The sequence below is a fragment of the Tyto alba genome, unplaced genomic scaffold (assembly GCF_018691265.1).
Source record: "Tyto alba isolate M040663 unplaced genomic scaffold, T.alba_DEE_v4.0 Super-Scaffold_48, whole genome shotgun sequence".
Taxonomy (NCBI): Eukaryota; Metazoa; Chordata; class Aves; order Strigiformes; family Tytonidae; genus Tyto; species Tyto alba.
In genome coordinates this window covers 2758314-2778484 of record NW_024881324.1, presented here as the reverse complement: position 1 = coordinate 2778484, position 20171 = coordinate 2758314, and the positions used below count along the sequence as shown (strand labels likewise).

The window sequence follows — 20171 nt, the reverse complement described above, 5'->3', positions numbered from 1 at the left end:
AAATGCAGTGTACTGGCCCTTGGCCATATTCACCCCCCTTCCCTCCTGCAGGTCATTCCCCAAAAGGCCAACCTGGCATTCAGGACAAGCATTTCATCCAAATCCACACTTTGGCCTGTTTGTTTGTCCTGACACCTTCTTTTCTGTATGAAGAAGTTTCACCCTTTCCTCTGTGAATCCTGGAAGGAATGGAACTAAAGGAAAAACAGTAAGGTAGAGCAAGATGGCCTCTCACTGGTCAAGCATTAATTCTCGTAATAAGGGAGTTCTCTTGCTCCAGGGACTAACTTAGTTTCTAGATCAGATCCCAAAGCTGAAAGCAGTGTATCTTCCCATTTTCTAAAAGAAAGGTCACCAAAGTTCTGTGACTTTATGGTTGTTGGGAGGGCATGATTTTGTTATTGATTATGTGCATGCAAAGTGCCATTAGCCTGTTCCAGCAATGCCTGAGAACAAACTGAAATGAAAATGTCTGGTCTACCAGCAGAAGCAACACAACAAAGCATATTTCCCCCTGCCTAGTGTTAAAATCTCTACAGGTCCTGCTAAAAATTGCCTACCAGCCCTCCACTGAATGTCTACAGAAAAGGACTCAACTAGACTTGCCCATTGAGAAGCCATGCCCATCAAAGTTCCCTGTCTGTGTATACTAGGAAACCAAACAGATCCAGGTCACAAAGGACAATTGTCTTGCAGTTTAATTGTTCCCATGTTTCCTGGCCTGGATTAGGCTTACAAGAAGTAACACTTTCCAAGACAATGGGATGGTCTGGGGGATAGCTTAAGCCAGGGACTGGTGCAATAGGCTGTATGAGTCTCTCATGCTTCGGGAGTGAGGAGGACAGTTTAGCTATACGGATGTGCCGCTTTACCTCAGGGCTGAGGAACTGGTCTAATACAGATCACCTACCAGTGTAGGTAGAGCCCACTGGTTCCCTATCACAGATTTTTGACTTCCACTTTGAGTGGTGACCTCCCTCTTCCTCATGTACCTTGCCCAGGCCTAGTCTGCTTGCTGGTCATCCTAGAAACATCCCAGATATTACCCAGCATAGAGGTTAATACTAAGCAACATCTGAGAAGGACACCTCCCATTCCATTCCACCTGTCTGTTCCCCATCCCCTCACATGGAACAAGCAAATCACTGCAGCAAGCTGTAACTGACAGAGTTGGAATAAAATCAAAATAGCTGCTGTAGTGGGAATACATTTCTGTCCCAGAGTACAGGTGTATACAATGTCTGCTTGACTTAATTGTAGATGAGATAGCATATTGAGATCTGAGTCTTATGGATGGCATAGAGCTGGACCCAGAGATCTCAAAAATTAATCAGAACACGTTTGAAGAAAATACGTTGAGCTGTTACGAGCAGCTGTAAAAGTCTTTTTTCCAAGTGTATGCCAGAGAATATATGAAAGCTTTTTAGACTTTCTGTGCTGACTTCACAGCTTTGTCTGACTAACACTGGCAAACACAACACAGGTGGTGTAACCATTGATACTGATATTGGTTTGTGCTGCAGAAAAATGTCAAGGGACAATTTATCTATGATCAACAGTATGGCTGTAGCACTTCCTATTTCCCTTGTCAGATATGGTACTGTCCTTGCATGAAAGATAATGCAACTACTGATTGGCCACCCCCACCTCTGGAAAAACATAGGGAAAGCTTTTCTTTTACCTTCATTGCCATCAAAGGGGTTAATTTGAATGCTTCTCTTTCACCCCCTGCCCAGCTGCCATTTTTTCAGAAAACTGATATTTTTTCATCTTTGAGCCTTCTTTATTTTCAAATTTGTCTGAAAATCACGGTCAGATTCAGAAGTTACTAAGGTTGGAGGAGTGACAGACAAGATAAGGCATGTAATCCTTGCTTTGTTAGGAAACCAAACTAAAAATTATCTGTTAGATTTAAAGGTTAATGTTATTATTGTAAATAATTTTCCTTTAAACTCCTAAACCAGTAATATCCAAAGCAGTGCTTTTAAAAAGAAAATTACAGATAATTATTGTACTTTGTTGTATTTTCTTAATTTTTCAGGTCCACCTCTGTCTCCATCATATTTCAGCCACTTTATTAATAGCATAAAGGTAATTATATCCCATTTGTGTTTGAGTTCTGTTAAGCTTTTTTTTAAGTGTATTTTACTATAAATTAAGCATAAAACAGTATACCATGTTGAAATATATAAAACAGATAAGAGCATCAGCAATTACAAATTATATAAATTTTGTAAACTCCAGCTGCATAGACAAGATTTTTACAAGTATAGAGATAGCAGATGTCAGTAGTATATAGAGATTACTTTAAAAAAAGAGTTTATTACTGAGGCTTTTTACCTTCCCGGTGGTATTAAAGTGAATCATAATTCAATGTTACCTAACAAAAGTTGGTATAAATTATCTGCCATAAATGAGTGCTTTTGTTCCCATGCCAGCTCAGGTAAGAGATGTCCATTACCTAAACAGCTTCTAGAAAAATTCAGCAACAAATAACACATAGAGGTTGGGGGATGGGGAGGGGACAGGGGGAGGGAGGGAATCACTTCAGTGTAATACTATTTATCTTTTAAGCACATTGAATAAAGTAAGTTAAAGTGATGGAAACTACTTTTCCTGGAATCTCTTACAAGGAAATACACCCATACCTTGATGTGTTTAGTCTCTCTCTGTTCCATTATTCTCCTGACTGCTTCAAGTGACAAAAATGAATACCAATGCAGTATTATTTTAAATGTTTTTGAGTGAACAAGGCTCTTCATCAGTAGATCCGAAAAAAAAATAATCAAGTTATCATTTAATGACACCACGAAAAGCAGAGTACTGTCAGTTTCCTTGAAAGACTCTTAGTGCCATCTTGTTTTCTGATTTTGTTTCTGTTTGAGTGAGGGCACCTAACTTATTCCCATGACATAAAGTGCCCCATGCATGCATGGCAGAGCTGAAAGGACTTCTTTGATCTTATAGAGTAGCATCTGTAGCTTTACAGCTTTAGCTACAAAGAACTCATTTTTCATCTACTCCTTCATGTCTGCAAAATGGCATGCCATACAGAAAGCTTTATAGTCCTGTTTACTGGGAAACTAAAAAAAAAGAAAAGTCAGAGGAGGAGCTATATATAGGCATCTCTCCTGGCTTTCTGCAGCTACCTGCCATTCTTGCTTTGCCCTTTGTATCTTCTATTCACAGATTTATTTCTCTGAAAGGTGAAACAAAGTAGATCAAAAAAAGTCAAAGGAAAAAAAAAAAATCAGCAGATAAACAGAAGGAAATAATGTGAGGAGGAACCTACAATTGCTGTGGCTCAATTTGCACAGAAAGACAATGACCTGTTATTTAAACGCTTCTCCTTACCTGTCACTCTGTTCCCCAAACTAACTGATATTCAAAGATGAAGGACAGAAGACTTGCAGTTCAAAGTGTCTGCAATTTTGTGTGGTGTCTCTTCTGTTATCCTGGTACACACCCCTGCACTCCTCTGTCATCCTATGCACGGTAATCTTCACTTTGCCACATACTTTTAAATAGCTGGCCATTCCATGACAATCTTGCTTTGTTTTTTCCTTGATGATGGAGAAAAGCAGAAAGCCAGGCTTTTATGCTTCCTCTGACTTTCCCTTTGCCTCCAGCTACAGCACAGGACAAGGTTTTGCTGGGCAGAAGAGCAGGAAATAGCAACAGAGGCATTTTCTCTGCCACCACCTAACCCCACCGCCCCCAGCCCCTGCCCTATTGAGCCTTGCAGCCTCAGTAGAGAAAGCAGTCCTTTTTGTTCCATGTCACTGAAAGAAGTGGTGTCAAAAAGATTTTAAGCGGATGCTTTTCTTTATTAAGCTCAGAGATTTCATGTATATTTAAAAGGTCAGTGAATAGAGTTCTGATCTCATTTCAGCTCAATGTTTTAAAATATATTCTCTTTAAAGGGTGAAAAAGGAGACAATGGAGTCACTGGTGTAAAAGGAGAAAAAGGAGAACCAAATGGAGGGTTTTTTCTGACAGGACCTCCTGGACCACCTGGAAGACCAGGATTAGTTGTAAGTCACGCAAGTTGTAGAATAGGGATATTTGTGGGTATCCACTGTTTTAATTTAGAATGTACTAAAAAAAGACAAACATCAAGATGATGCGAACTTTATAAAAACTTATATGCTAACCATTAGGTGAATATGAGAGAGCTGCATTAGGCATAAACACTGACACTTCACTCTTGTGCACAGAATTAATTTGCTATGAAAAGTTGATACAGTGTTATGCTAGCTGCCTAATACAACTACATCAGTGTATAGATTCATGCTATTAATAACATTACAAATCAAGGCAGTATGTATAACTTGTGATGCTACTACTTGTATCCTCATAGAGGCCAAAACAGGCTACATAAAGTTAGACAGAGCCTGACTTGAAAATTATTGGCCATCTAAATAATCGATCTTATTTTCTACACCAGTAATCCAAAAAAATTGATTAAAATTCCAGTGTGTACCCATCTGGATCATTCCTGTAAAATTCTAGTACTGTCTAATCTCTACCTGCTTGTTTTACGTTCTGGTAATGTCCACCACAACTGCTTTGGAGTCAAATGCACTAATTCTTTGGAAACTAGTTTATTCCTGAGATCTAGCAACAAATGCGTGGATTGCATTACTCTATTGTTATGTTCTGCACCAAGGAGCATGAATGGGTGGGTCACAGCTGAGGACAAAGCGTTAGGTTAGCAAGCACACCTTCAGAAATCCCCCTGGTGCTATTCCAAGTCGCTGAGAACCATCTCAGTGTTTAGAAATTGTGCCACTGGCAAGAAGGAGTTGGATGGCAGAGCTGAGATCCACCAGAGACTGAGCACTCCTAGTCCAGGGTCCAAAAACTCTTCCATGTACGCAGGCCAGTTTGAGCACAGGGAGCACAAGCCCTCCTCACTGAGGCTGAGGACACATTGCTAAACTGAAAATGTAGAGAAATTGAGCCTTTTTGATCTGGAAGAATGGCAGCTGGAGAGCTCAAGGGGTATGAGCTGGCATTTTATCACAGGAGTGAGAAGACCACATTCATCATGAGATGAATGAGACGAATGTCTCTCTATGCACAAGACCTTGTATAGACACATTTTATGTTAAAGCTTTCCACCGTGTACCTTCAGACAAACTTACCTTATAAGCACATCAAAGCAAGTAGTCTCAGCACGATCAGAGTTGAGATCCAGGACTCTTGAAAGTATTGTCTAGAGTTTTGCAGATATCAGCTACTCAGGAATAGGTGTGAGGACTTCCAGAAAGTTTTCTGAAACTTAAATTATTGAATTTAGTTTAGTATATGATCAAATATTTCATTTTCCATTAATATCCATGCCTCCTTGAAGAAAAATACCTACAGACTCATGTCTAAACAGTGGTGTGGTGACAGTGATTTAGAAAACATTTCCATCAGAGATGAAGGCCCTGCAGCAGTGAAACTGATACACTCAAAGTAATACTGTTTATCACTCATAGGGACCAAAAGGGGATTCACTAGTGGGACCCAGAGGACCTCCGGGGTTACCTGGCCTACCTGGCTTACCGGGTTATGGAAAAATTGGACCTCCTGGCCCACCTGGCCCACCAGGCCCACCAGGACCTCCTGCAATATATGGCTCAGGTGAGAAGGTGTGATTTTGCTTTTCACTGTATATGCAAGTGCATAGGCATGCACCCACACCCCCACACAGGCGGCCGCTTCCTTTACACACCTCTTCTTCCCTCTGCCCGCCCACTCTGGACACCCGAGTCAGGTTGCTCCCCTTTCTCCTCCTGCCCTCCACTGATTTCTCCAGTGGGGTGAGTTGGAACTGGGAGCACAAAAGGGAAAATTACTCTGCAAACAGTTTTCATTGACTAGTTCCATGAGAGCGCTACTGCATGAAAAACCTTACCGTGTCTGTGAGGAGTTTACATAACGGAGACAGGCTGCCTTAAGAACTTTGCAAAATCTATCAAACTGAGCAGCTGGCTACATTTGGGAAGATGTTAATGTGGGCCAAGATGCTTCTCTTGTCGTGAATGGATTTAAATATAGTTGGCGGCCAGTCACAAGTGGTGTTCCCCAGGGCTCAGTACTGGGGCCAGTTCTGTTTAATATCTTTATCGGTGATCTGGAGAAGGGGATCGAGTGCACCCTCAGTACATTTGCAGACAACAGCAAGTTGGGCAGGAGTGTTGATCTGCTTGGGGGCAGGAAGGCTCTACAGAGGGCTCTGGACAGGTTGGATCAATGGGCCGAGGCCGACTGTGTGAGGTTCCCCAAGGCTCAGTGCCAGGTCCTGCACTTGGGTCACAACAACCCCACACAACCCTACAGGCTTGGGGAAGAGCGAATGGAAAGTCGCCTGGTGGAAAAGGACCTGGGGGGCTATTGGTTAACAGGTGGCTGAATGTGAGCCAGCAGTGTGCCCAGGTGGCCAAGGCCAGTGGCATCCTGGCTTGTATCAGCAATAGTGCGGCCAGCAGGACTAGGGCAGGGATCATCCCCCTGCACTCGGCACTGGTGAGGCTGCACCTCGAATACTGGGTTCAGTTTTGGGTCCCTCACTGCAAGACACTGAGGTTCTGGAGTTTGACTGAAAAAGGGCAACAAGGCTGGTGAAGTGTCCAGAGCACAAGTCTCATGAGAAGCAGCTGAGGGAACTGGGGGGGTTCAGCCTGGAGAGAAGGAGGCTGAGGGGAGACCTGATCGCTCTCTCTAACAACCTGAAAGGAGGCTGTAGCAAGGTCGGGGTTGGTCTCTTCTCCCAAGTAACAAGTGATAGAACAAGAGGAAACAGCCTAAAGTTGTGTCAGGGGAGGTTTAGATTGGATATTGGGAAAAATTTCTTCACTGAAAGGGTTGCCAAACATTGGAACAGGCTGCCCAGGGAGGTGATGGTGTCACCATCCCTGGAGGGATTTAAAAGATGTGTCAGTGTGGTGCTTAAGGACAGGGTTTCAGGGTGGACTTGGCAGTGTTAGGTTAACAGTTGGACTTGATGATTTTACAGGTCTTTTCCAACCTAAATGATTCTATAATATAAAGGCAGTACCCACAGTAAAGTTTAGGTCTAGAATAAAACTGCTGGAGAACTGCTTCTAAAAGCTAGTTGCTATGCAAATACTGAATAGAAGCAAAACTCTGGGAGGGTTGGTTACTCTACCTTTAATGATTTTCGATTTATTGGATTAGAAAAGGAGTTAAATGTGCCACAAATAATCACATCAAGGGAGGAACTTTGCAAACCAGGTGGCACTGGAGCTTCAGGTGGATTATTTCAAACTTTCATCAAAGGGAATATGTGTCTATAAATCAAGTGTCACTGTTCAAGACATTTGTGCTTTTGACTTCTCCTGGGTCACAGGTCTACTAGTGACAAGGCTCATACTGTTAATGTCCAGCCCTTACATTAGGTTCTGGTGGATGGGGTCCTGGGCCCCTCCGACGTTACTCGACAGTTCCGCCTGAGTGAGTGACCGACTCCTCCCTCTGGGAACTGTGGCCAGCATGGGAATCCAGCCAAGTGAAATCAGAGCAAATCATTCCTTAATCTCAACTGAAGATGGCATACTAACAGAAAGGGAATTGTTAACTGAATAGAGAGGCTATAATGCAGATCTGTCCTGCCTAAAATTTGGGCAGGTCTAGGTAATATAGAGATCTCTCTTTCTGAGAACTAACAATCAGTCAGTTTCCCCACAAGACCTGTGCCTCCAGTATGCTAGTTTGGGGAGCACACCTCTCTGTCTCAAATTTGTTCTCTCCAGGTATTTCTTGAACCTGGTCAGACTGCTTTATACAGCTGCCCAGGGACAAGGTGAGACTACCAATCTGTTATCCAGTAAATATCATTAATTGAGTGTCTATCAGAAGTGTTCATCCTCTGAAAACTATTTCAGAAAGAAGAAATCCTTAATATGCTCAATGTTGGAACATAGGCCTGTATCTGAATTAGCCTCTGATCATCATAATATGGACAGATCCTCAGCATCCAGAAAGTCCATAAAGGCTTTCAGGCCTTTTCCTGTGTAATCTCTATCAAGCAGTTCTGAATATTAGCTAACAGACCCAGTCATACAAACCAAATTATTTTTAGTATTCCATCCTTATACTTTCGCTTATCCTCTCTGCCATTAGTTTTCATCATCCTCCTACACATTCTCCTCTTTGCTTTGTAAGAAACTTCTTTACACGGCACACTGATAGATGTCCATTTTACTAAACATTATGAACACAGATGTTTATTTATTTCCTAACTTCAAGGCACAGTTATCTCTGTTAAAGCTCTGATTGCAATATGGGGCTCACGTACTGTAATACAGGAAAAGAGGAATGGCTTATCTGAAGATAAATAGCCCTGAACACTTCTGAGAACTGAACCTCTTTCCCCTGACATTGACATGAAAGAACTACTCTGGAGGATCCTTGTAAATGCTTCAGAGCCATAGATTCTTCAATTTGTAAAAGGTGATTTCAAGGCTTCTCCAGGTTTCACAAAAACAAACATTTTTGAAGACTATAACTTGCTTTATTGATGCATAACTGCAGCCTCCTAATTCAAATTGCAGATCAGTAAAACACAAGCTCTGGAATGCAGCAGTGCTCTCAGGGTTAGCCTTTACTGACTCTTCAATGGCTCAAACTATATTTTAAAAACATATCTCTCAATCCTGCATTCTGACTATCAAACTACTTCAGAGTGGAAAGATACAATAAAAGAGAAGATAGCCAATACTTTTTCTTCATTGAATGCATTTGTGGGGGTGAGGGGAATTTATAGCTCCACTTTCACTGAAGATCACTGTGATCCTGATTCCTTTGAAAATTACAAAGGCAGAAGGTACGCTCCTTTAGCTTATCTGCTGTTACTCTCCTTCAGTCCGTTTAGTTGCTGTATCCAGCAAGCCATGGAGGAGTACACTCTGGTTATTGTGGGAAGGGCTACCAGGTGTGCTTACCAAAATTTCTCCAAAGGGTGGTTTCAGAGAATATTCCTACATTCCACCATTTCTGCTTCGCTTTTGGGGATCAGTTCTGTCCATATTTGGGTTTATGGTGCTATTTGCACAGCTAAGAGCAGCTGAACACCATTTTCAAGTGCCCAGCAAGGTAAGCATTGCGGAGTGGTTAGGAGCTGGACCTTGCAGTTCTTTGTGGATGTTTCACACTCCAGATTCACCAGCACGCTAGGACATGCTAGACGTCCCCATGCTCAGGTAGTCTGACAACTATCCACCAACTATTAGATCTCTTCCTTCCAAGTCATACCAGCTCTCATCATGCCTTTCTGTTCCTAATCAGATTTCTTACTGAGCCTTTTATATTCCCCCCCAGCAGCATACTGATGTACTCTCCTGGATACACCTGGACCTGTTTTATTACCCCCTACTTTGCATCTTTCTTTTCCTCTGTAGAAGGAGTTTCTACTTATAGTTAATACAAGGTCTGCCCAGATCTCAGCTGCAGAGCCCAGCTGGGACACACCGCAATGCTCAGCAGCGTCCATGTGCAAATTTCGGTTATCTTGATATGCGTTTTCATAAGATGCTTGCATTCAGTCTTCCATATCTTTCCTTCTTTCCTTCCTTAAAGGAAAGGAGTTTTCACTCCAGAAAGCAGGGACTTTCAGCTGAAGGTGAAATTCAATTTGGGAGTAGAGACAGGTACTAGGTACTAGATATTGTGGACTGCAGACTTAGAAGTTCAAGTTCACACCACTGGAAAATTGTCTGTTGCTTTGAAACATAAGCTGAGCTTACACCTATTAATTTTTACCTACGAAAAAGTTAATTTTTGTTTACTTCTACAGCAAAAGAAATGGTGAGTCCCTCAAAGCCTATATGGGCAAGAGCTGAAAGCTCTTCCTCTTTCATATGCACATCATTAACAGCTAGCAGAAGAACACTATGGTCAATTTAAGTGGATCTGGTTCTTCATTTGCAGAGTATCTACAACAGATTGCAATCTGTTGACCTTAACCTCCCAAGTAACAGAGAAAAGACTAAGTTTCACCACTGCTTTTAAAAAATCTTTAGAATGCATTTTCTGTTTGAACACAGCTATTCAGAACTTGACTATGTAAGGCCTATGGCTATTTAAGGCTCCCACTATTCCTAGACACCACCACTAAGTCCTTTCTTTATGTCACTCACCTTCTTTCTCAAAAAAGGTGACCCTCAATGTGTATTATATGCTTGTTTTATTTTAGCAGCTGCGATGCCTGGGCCACCAGGTCCTCCTGGAGAGCCAGGGTCACCTGCAACCAGGAATCTGGTAAGACAGCAAAATAAGGAAGTTTGCCATTGAAACCCTGTTTCAAATCTTTTGTTATTCATTGGTAGCACTGAGAGAGGAGGGAAAGCTCCATCCTGTGTTTTTATTTAGTAGAATGTTTCCTGGTTTTCTGAACCTCAAGATTTGTCAGCAGGGAATCCACATAGCTGGGAATAGTGGTGAGAAGAGAAGCCTGTCCAATGTCTTTTTAGTAATATCCTATTCAAACAAATGCAAAGATTGATGGAATGCTAAAATAATGGAAAAGTGCTTATTCCATGTTCGAAGCAATGTCTCTGAAAGAGTGTGGAAACTTAGCATGGTGAGATACTAGAATAACTACTGAATGCCCAGTTTCCATGAAAAAAAAAAAAAAAACAAAACACCCACTTTACATTACTGGATTAAAACTCAGGAATATAAGTCATTTGATGCTAAGAAGAAAACTCTAGATTTCCCTAGCACATCTAAAAATTGTTGTGACAGAGAATACATATAAATTTGTTTCCTTACTGCATGAATCAAATCAGAATCATATTCCAGATATCATTGCAGTAAAAATGACAGCTAAGGCTTCTGTCTTGTTAATTTCTAAATTAAATATTTGTAGTTTCTGAAAAAAAAAAAATTATTTGAGCTAGCAGAGGAGGTTCATTGCCATTTTTTTCCTTTTCCACACTCTCACATTATGACAGAAAAGCAAATTTGCTGGATATCTTTGGCAATCATTTGAGAATACATTAATAAAGGAGCAGACTTTCAGATCATCTACATCATATCGAATGAACTAACAAGAATCTGAGTGTAATTTTCTTAATGCCTTCCCACCATAGTGTCACCTCAGCTAACTGCTTCTTCTCATAGAAATTCAGGACCTGACAATGATTACAGATCTGGGGAGAAACAGATGTTCAGAGACTGCTGCTCCAGGGTAGAGGACTGTAGTTACAGTCTGGGAGCTACAGTCTTAGATAGGAGGTCCAAGCCCACTTAGGTCAAAACCAACATTAAAAAACAATATGCAAATCCATAGTAGGGTCTGCATGATTCATAAAGCATTAATATGCCTTCTGACACTGAAGAAATGAGAAAGAAATGACACCCAAGTTTCAAGAAATGACACTGTCAAGAAACTTGCATCTGATTTTACACTAACTACAATTATCAAACAGACTGTAGAAGCAGCCCCTCTCAGGACTGTGTTCTTATCTTCAGATGACAAAGACAGAGGTAATAGGTGCAATGTCCATATCTGGCAGACATCAGTTTAAGCCTCCTGATGATCTATAAAAGAGAAACTGAAAAATACTTGCTGTGTAAACCGGCAGGCAGCATTCAGAAACATAACAAAAGGGGTGGAAGAAAACACCCTTAAAGAAAAGAGATCACAACAACACTAAGAAAAATACAACAGAAGCAAATGTGTCTGGAATTGTGTGTGATATTTATAAGCCTTATCAAATCTCTTCTGAACTCTGCCAATTTGATCTAGTGTGCTAAATTGTAGAGATGCAATGATCTTCACTCTGTGCAAAATTAACTATTGGTGTAGTTCTACTACAATCCACAGTATGATGATGCTAATATGCCAAAGTAGCAAGATATTCATGTTACTGAAGCTTTTTGTAAGAAATTACGTAAAACTGACTTTATGACCATTTACTGCGGAAGAAGCCTTGACATTCATGTGTTCAAATGAGACTTCAATTTAACTATTTAACTTGCAAAACATTTTGTGTGTCTGATGATGCGTGTTTCATTTTTCCTACTTGACAGGTTACAACATTCAAAAACATCGAGGGTATGTTGGAAAAAGTTCATTTGGTAGCAGAAGGTACGCTAATCTACCTGAGTGAGACCAGTGAGGTTTTTATCCGTGTTCGAAATGGATGGAGAAAATTGCAGGTACTATTGCACTACAACCTAATCTTTCCCAACTCCCTTACTGCAAGTGGAGTTGTTGCAGACATTTTTTACAGGGGTGGAGAAGTATGGGTGCAAAGATTCCTTTTTTTAGTTCAGAAGCTCCTGCTGATATGTTTTTGTTTGCTTTTCCTTTTGGGTTCTTTCAGCTTGGTGAGCTAATTCCTATCCCTGCTGACAGCCTTCCTCCTCCAGCCCTATCAAGCCATGTAAGTACAAAATATTGGACTGTGAAAAACTGAGTCTAAATGTGCAAAACCAGGTGATACACTTGGCAGAAGTTGCAGACAGATCTCTGCGCAACACGATTTTCCACTGAGACTTGTCAGTTCAAAATAAGCATCCTACCACTGCATAAGCTTGCAAATTAGTTCACACCAGCCAGTCATCTGTTTCCATTATCTTCTGAGACTCCAAACACTACAAAGCAGCATCTACAAAAAGCAGAACAAAGCAGGCTGCCTACAAACAAAACAGAAAAAGAAAAAAACAACTCAAACAAACAAACAAAAAACTAAATAAAACCCACAGTATTTCCTTTTGTAAAACTGAAGTCAGTCATGTTAAGAGCTAGCCTATTTCAAGGAAATTCAAGAAAGTGTTTCTGAAAAGCAGGTTTTCTTTAAAAGATTATAGGCCTGTATTCAGGGTACGTCATCATCACCTGCATGTATCATAGCCCACAGCGTGCTGAGGTCTGTTCTAAATCCTCGTTGTTAGTTTGTACCTGACCCCATTCCGCAAGTTATTGTACCAACCTGCATGTGAACATGCTGTCTGTCCCGAAAAGTCACAGGAGGATGAAAACCAAGAAATGGAGAAGGGGATAGAGAACAGTCTCGTTGATGACAGGTTAATTGATCTGATTGCTAAGGTAATGAAAGGGCATGAGAGCTCAAGGAGCAGTGAGAAGGAAGATGGCCGGAAAGAAATAAAGAAATGTTAGAGAAGGTCAGAGAGAAGTGCATTTAGCACACTGGGATAATGTCTAGACCTCATGTTATAAGAAATTGTTTGCAGTCTCCAGCTGACACCACACGAGTTTCCCAACTGGTACAGTCAGTGGCTTGTTACTCATACTTGCCATAACTAGAGAAGAAAATTTTGCTGTTCCTGAAACAGCTCTAAAGATCATCGACCTTCTAGTCTCTACATGCCAATTGTTCAGGAGAGGGAGTCACCGAGGCCTTGAGAAATATTCCCACCCACTACATTTTCTGTTTCCACATCCTCCTCGCCTTTTCCGTTTTAATTTGCCTGAACGAGTCTTCTGCTCCCGCCCAGAGCAGGCAGCTTCCATGCAGCACTCCCAGCGCGATCCGCCTCCGGCCCCGGCTCCAGCAGAGCACCGCGGGTGGGTACGCTCGGGGCTGGCAAAGCTGCTCTGGCATCACAGCTTTCAAACACACATTTATGGGACACACCAGACTGATGTTATGTAGCTAAAGTGTCCTGGCTACAAGGTTCAGGTTTATTTTTCAGAGGCAGGACAGTATCAGATTATCCAGTGTTCAACCTCTGTTTTATTTAGAAAATTATTGAGTGACTAACATTCTGATTTAACATGTTTAACATATCTGTTTGCATGTGTTGCAATAACAGGGATTTCAGTCTCTTCCGGCACTGAGTCCGATATCAAATATGAACAATGGGAAACCAGCAGTAAGTATGGGATCTGTATTGCAACTGCATACCTGTGGTTTGAAATATGACAGTTTGCATCTTGAGGGAAATTTGTGATATTCCCTCTTCAAATTCACAGATTTTACTTTAGAAATTTACAGAAACCCTTCTTTAACTTGTTTAGACATCTCAGAGACAATTTTAAATTCTGTCCTCCAGATCTATTTTCATCATCCCAGGCCCTTTCCTATCTCAAAGCAAAAAAAAAAAAAAAAAAAAAAAAAAAAAAATCCTGATTCTGAATTAGGAATATCTCTTCACTTACTGATTGTGCCTACAACACACAGTAATTTTTAAGTTAACAATAGTGTTACAATTAAATAATTGAAATATTCATTAGAATATTTTCTATCTTCATGGCACTGTTTGTTTTAGATAGACACCTTTAAATCTAAGCCTTCATTTATAATACTTTAAAATATTTAGACAAAGAAAGAAAGGTAACTGAGTTATAGCTAAAAAGAAATCAACCAAGATAAATAGGAAGGTAGATAGATAGATAGATAGATAGATAGATAGATAGATAGATAGATAGATAGATAGATAGATAGATAGATAGATTAGATAGATAGATAGATAGATAGATAGATAGATAGATAGATAGATAGATAGATAGATAGATAGATAGATAGATAGATAGATAGATAGATAGATAGATAGATAGATAGATGATAGATAGATAGATTGATAGATGATAGATAGATGGATGGATGGATGGATGGATGGATGGATAGATAGATAGATAGATAGATAGATAGATAGATAGATAGATAGATGGATAGATAGATAGATAGACAGATAGATAGGTAAAAGTGGATTAGTTCTTGCATCTGTAGTTTGATTTAAGCATGCTACTTCTTGTGGTTTATGACAGTGAATTTTTAAACAGTACATGGTCTCTTCTTACTACTTAGTTCCATGTTTGTAGGATTTGGGATTTTGTTTATGTGATAACTCCAAGACTTCTGCTTAAAAATATTAGCTGCTTTTTAAATAATTTTATTTATTAGGAGTATATAATCTTCATGGTTTCCTTAATGTTCAAAGATAAATAGGTATTTCTACTATGGGTCTCATAGGTTTAAGAAATGTAATGTTATCAAATAACTTTCATACCTGGTATGGAAGGTACTAGTTCATGTGCCAGTAGGAGGAGGGGGGGGCAGGTCTAGTTTGTTTCCAATATATGTCTTCCTAGTACTACAAACTTTAAAAAAAAAATTGTGGCTTTTCTTCTTTTTTTTTCTTCCAGCTGCATCTGGCGGCTCTAAACTTACCATTTTCTGGTGACATGCGAGCAGATTTTCAGTGTTTCCAACAAGCCCAACTAGCAGGCTTGACATCTACCTATAGAGCCTTCCTCTCATCACATTTGCAAGATTTGGCCACAGTTGTCAGAAAAACAGACCGATACAATTTACCAATAGTCAATCTTAAGGTAAAAATGAGCGCTTAGTACCTGTTATACTTGGATAGGCTGTAGGTGCTCCAGAATCTTGGAAAATGGAAAAAGCAGAAAGTTTCAACTCAAACTGCATTTTATAAAGAAGTAGCTTTGCTTCATATTTCAGAGTAAGGTTCAAGAAACAAAAAAGTAGTAATAAAGGGTTACAGACTGTCTCACATTTCCTTTGCATTTTCAAGGGTTGCTTTTTTTCAATATCCTAAGGCTCATAGTAGAAATAAAGCCATGAGAACAAGCTACTTCGGGCAGACAGCTGACAAAGCAACAGTATGATGTTCAGCTTTCTGGATACCTTTTATAACAGCAGAGAAAGTGCATCCTCATTTCTCAAAGATAGCTATTATGTTCTACTTTCTAGTATGATCACAGAGTATATGAGGCTAAAATACCTATTTTTCTCATTTCTAAAGATAAAGGCAAATTCGGTGCTTAGGAGCGATGCTGGATTTACCCCAATGAAACTGAGAGGAGAGTCTAGAGCATGAGTCATTTTGTGGTCTCACATAAACAGACACACTCTAAAACTGAGGAAAACAAACCATGTCTCTGTAGAACTGGCTGGCTCCCAGAGCAAACGGCCAAAAGAAACCTACAGGAATAGCACGTGATGCTTGGAACGTGCTGAGCAGATGCTACGCCGAAGTGTATGCAAATACGGAGCCTTGGAGACAAATTTGTAAAGACAAGGATGTTTCAACTTTGATGGAAAAACTCAAAAGCAGTTTGAGAGGTAGACCGATGCAAAGCTTTTGCCTTGAACATTGGCAACACTTTTCACAAAATTGTGACCTCGGCAAAAGGTCCAGTACAAATTATCTCTGTGTTTTCTCTGTGACTACAGTAGTTATAAGCAAATTTTCAAACAAACCTTTAGAGAGTTAGGAGAAAAGGACAGCGGAAATGGGGATGATCAAGCTGAATATTTGGAGTGACAATAGAACAGAGACACAACTGTGAGGCAAATGTGTGGATCAGAGAGCTATTAGCACAGAGAAGATAGATGAGACGAGTTTGTCCAGGAGCATCATGCAGAAACTGATGTGAAAGCTGGAATCATAAGTGTTCTTAAATGCAGATAAGAATTTAGATGTACAGATAAGTCTATAAAAGCCAGGTATGAGATGCGGTTTGGATTTGGTTTGTTTGTAAAAGTGGCTTTGAAATTTTAACAGGGAGAAATACTTTTCAATAACTGGGAATCTATATTTAATGGAAATGGTGGACAATTCAACATTCATGTTCCAATATATTCCTTTGATGGGAGGAACGTCATGACTGATCCATCTTGGTGAGTTTACATTACCATTTATAAGTTTTACATTACATTTATTTTTACCAGCTAGTACCAGTATCAGTATCTTGGGCTACAAGAAATGTGACAAAAATTTCTCCCTTTCCTTATGCCATCTTTCTTTTCAGTTTCTGATAGCCTGAGAATGGGAAATCACCTTGTGTTTTCCTTTTCTTCCTCTCCTTTCTGTCTTCATCTTTCCCTACGCGCTGTTTGCTTCAAGCAGAAGGAAAGCAAAAATACAGGTCACCACACATATAGGTGTGCAGTTGAATAAAGCAAAAAAGAGACTTTTTCAGGAAATAACTTCTCAACATTACCTTTCAGGCCTCAAAAAATAATATGGCACGGTTCAACTACAAATGGGATCCGACTGGTTAGCAGCTACTGTGAAGCCTGGCACACAGCTGATATGGGAGCTACAGGACAAGCATCACCACTGAAGACAGGGAAACTTCTTGATCAGAAAGTTTATAGCTGTAGTAATCAGTTCATTGTTCTCTGTATTGAAAACAGTTTTGTATCTGATCCCCAAGGAAAATAATTCACCTGTTGCACATAGGAATATTCCATTTTACGGCAGAAAAAGCTGACACTGAAATTTCATCTGAAATGATGTAAATATTTTATTTTTTGTAATTGCACATTTCAGGAAAAAAATTAGCCAAAGAAAACATACCTCAACACAAACCACATTCCAGTTAGGTGGAACAGCCAGTGCCCATGCGGCTGACTTAAAGCCCTTCCCTCCGCTTGAACCCCACACGGTTCAAAGTTTGCCAACAGCTAACGCACAGCCCCCTTGTCTTTCTGGCTGAGCTGAAGATCACTTACAGGGCACAAGTCGTGCGTGGGCTATGAGGAAGCCCCAGCTGCCTGCCTCATAAACCGTATGGCTCGGCACGGCGGCTGCTGCTTCACCGTTGAGAAGCTGCCCGCTCCATGCTCTCCTTTTCACCGGCCTAGATTTTGAATACCCAAGGCACTACTCATATATATGTATACAGACACACTGTCCCTGAGCAAATAACGGGAGACTTACATCTTACAGGGCTGGAATTTTCAAAAAGCTTTAAGAACCAAGGTGCTCCCCTCCTCTGGGTTTCAGTGGAAGCTGAGTACCTAGCTCCTGTAAGCTTGTACAGATCGCAGCCTGGTGCTTACACATAAGTTTAGCAGCTTCCACATCTTACTTCAGCTTTTTTCTTTGCAGATTCTAGGCGTAGGGCTTTATGCAGGAGGAGTGAATTTCACCTCGACAAAATCTGGTCCTTATTTTGGTGCTATCGTTACCAGGAAACCTGGAGCAATGTTAATAGAAAACATCCTGTTTTACTGGTAGAACTGTGCAAAGTAAATGCAGACAAATGAACCATCTGACCTTTATTTATTTCATTACGTATTAGAGGAAGTCATTTCCTGTTGTGGCAGACTGCTGAATGAAAGATGTCTGTCTTGATTTCTTTAAAATAGGTTCTAGACATTGTTATCCCACTAAGTTATATGTAAAGTGATTTTCCTTTTTGTGAATTTACCCTTCTCGCATTCACATAATTAAAGAATTGTTAATATAAATTAACATCAGCAACAATAGGAATTATCAGTAAGTGCTAACATTCTTTGCAAGCAGTATCACTATAATATCTGAAGTCTTTTGCCTATATACTTGCCTACTGCATACTTTGAACAACATATTTACTTATATTTTATCAGGCAGTAACTATGGAGGCCAAACTCCACATTATCATTTTTTATGATTTAATCTACAGTCTGTGCTCATTTGATGACAAATAGAGTATTAGATTACTAGATTGTGACCTTCAAAAGAGAAAAACAAACCACACTTACTCTACTAAACTCATACAATTATATAGCATAATATTGTGAAATCCAGCTTTCTTTTTCCAATTTACTATAAAAGCTTATTTCCCAGGGTCAGCTGCATCATATCTTCTTTTTTTTTTTTCTTTGAAAACTCATGACTCCATTATCACAAGATGGCAATGTGGCAAAACCAGTTTATATTATATTTAAAATGTATGTACAAGAATTCACTGCGCTCATTTATAGCCCATTTCCCTAAAATGCTGAGCGCTCTTGCGACATGTCAAATTCCTTCAGTTCACACAGTGGGAGGAGTTGCGTACGTACAGCAGAGTTTCACTCCGAGTCACATAAGGTTCGAGGGGGAAAATAAAATGCTTTTACGTGCTTCCAGCAGGAACTACCTCCCTGTAATCCTGTAACTGCTGGCAGACCCCCAGCTCGGCCGAGGCACGGCCGGCGGGGTTTACGCTCGCAGCCAGTCACCCCCCAGCCACCATCCCCAGCCCTCGCTCTTCCATGCAGCCGGGGGGCTGGCGATTTCTGTGCCTATAACTGCAGGGACACGAGGGGGGGGGAAGGTGGGATCACACGGAAGAGCTGTGTGGAGGGGATGGAGAGAAGACTGAAAAGCAGCACGCGGTTTGGGGGAGATACTGAACTAGCGTTTAAGTCAGGCCCGGCAAAAACGCCGCCGGAATTCTGTTTGTGCCCGTCCTCTCACAGGGCTAACCCCTCTCTGGATCCTGAATAGCTGCTAGAGCTTAGCAGGGAACTGAATTGGTTAAGCATCATCAGCGAGATGTTACAGGACTCTCCGTGGTTGCTTCCCACCTCTAACGTTAATCTGCAGGCTGCAGGAATTTATTGCACAGCCTTCAACTTAGTACAGAGCATGAACCGTGCGTGGTCTGGGCTGCAGTGGTGCGAAGGGCACACGCCGGCAAGGGATACACCTTACCAGAGAACAGCACGACAGATCTGTTAGAAAGATGAGGGTTTCCTTGGAAAGAACACTTTTTGTCATTTTAACCAGAGCCAGTGAGGCCCTTTATACTCCCTAGTATAACTGAAGAGAAACAGTAAGATTCATCGAGGACATGACAGAAAAAAATAGCCCGGTACTTAAAAATAAATTAGCTTTCCCTATAAAAGCAGAATACTTCTTTTCAGCATGATTCCAATCCATAGGCCATGTGCACTCAAGGAAGGACATTTGCTAATTCAGGTAAGGAACTGTGTATAAAGCAAATGAATCACTAAAACGAGCACCAGAGCAAGGTTGAAAAGCATAACTGCACTTAGAAACCTATGTAGCAGTCTGCATGAATGAAATCAGAGTATGAGGAAAATAATAGCCTTCTGTCTTTAAGAGGAAGGCTCTGGCTGAAAGAATCCATTTGTTTTGAAGCTTTGATGCACTTTAAAATGAAGAAGTTAATGCACTGTAAATACAGAGGAGATTAAAATCTTATAAACCATCAGAACTCCCAGGCTGGTTGATGAATAAAATACAGCAGATTCATTTCAGCTATTGGAATGAGTATTTCCAGAAATCAAGCTCATAGCTTTGTCTTTATACGAATTATAGGCACAAGCTATAACAACAGAAGTTTCCTTTAAATCAAGAAGAATCCACAGTGGGGTTTGCTCTTCTGCAGAAGAACCAGTTCCCCATTAAAAATAATTACAATTAAATTTTAATTAACTGGTGCT

At 40.5% G+C, this 20171-nt stretch overlaps 1 protein-coding gene across 4 annotated transcripts in view; it reads left to right on the top strand.

Annotated features, from left to right (window-relative positions):
* LOC104366817 (collagen alpha-1(XV) chain) overlaps positions 1-19936 on the top strand; it is a 153369-nt gene extending 133433 nt beyond the window's left edge. For 3 of the 4 annotated variants that reach the window (XM_032998883.2, XM_032998882.2, XM_032998880.2), the window contains 10 exons: positions 2042-2091; positions 3924-4034; positions 5487-5631; positions 10205-10269; positions 12046-12174; positions 12342-12401; positions 13795-13854; positions 15128-15313; positions 16513-16628; positions 16959-19936. In XM_032998883.2, the coding sequence (XP_032854774.2) occupies positions 2042-2091; positions 3924-4034; positions 5487-5631; positions 10205-10269; positions 12046-12174; positions 12342-12401; positions 13795-13854; positions 15128-15313; positions 16513-16628; positions 16959-17175 (1139 nt within the window). In that variant the 3' untranslated portion in view covers positions 17176-19936. The remainder of the gene's footprint in view (positions 1-2041; positions 2092-3923; positions 4035-5486; positions 5632-10204; positions 10270-12045; positions 12175-12341; positions 12402-13794; positions 13855-15127; positions 15314-16512; positions 16629-16958) is intronic. The other variant, XM_032998881.2, reaches the window with a different exon arrangement.
* Positions 19937-20171: the final 235 nt, after the last annotated feature.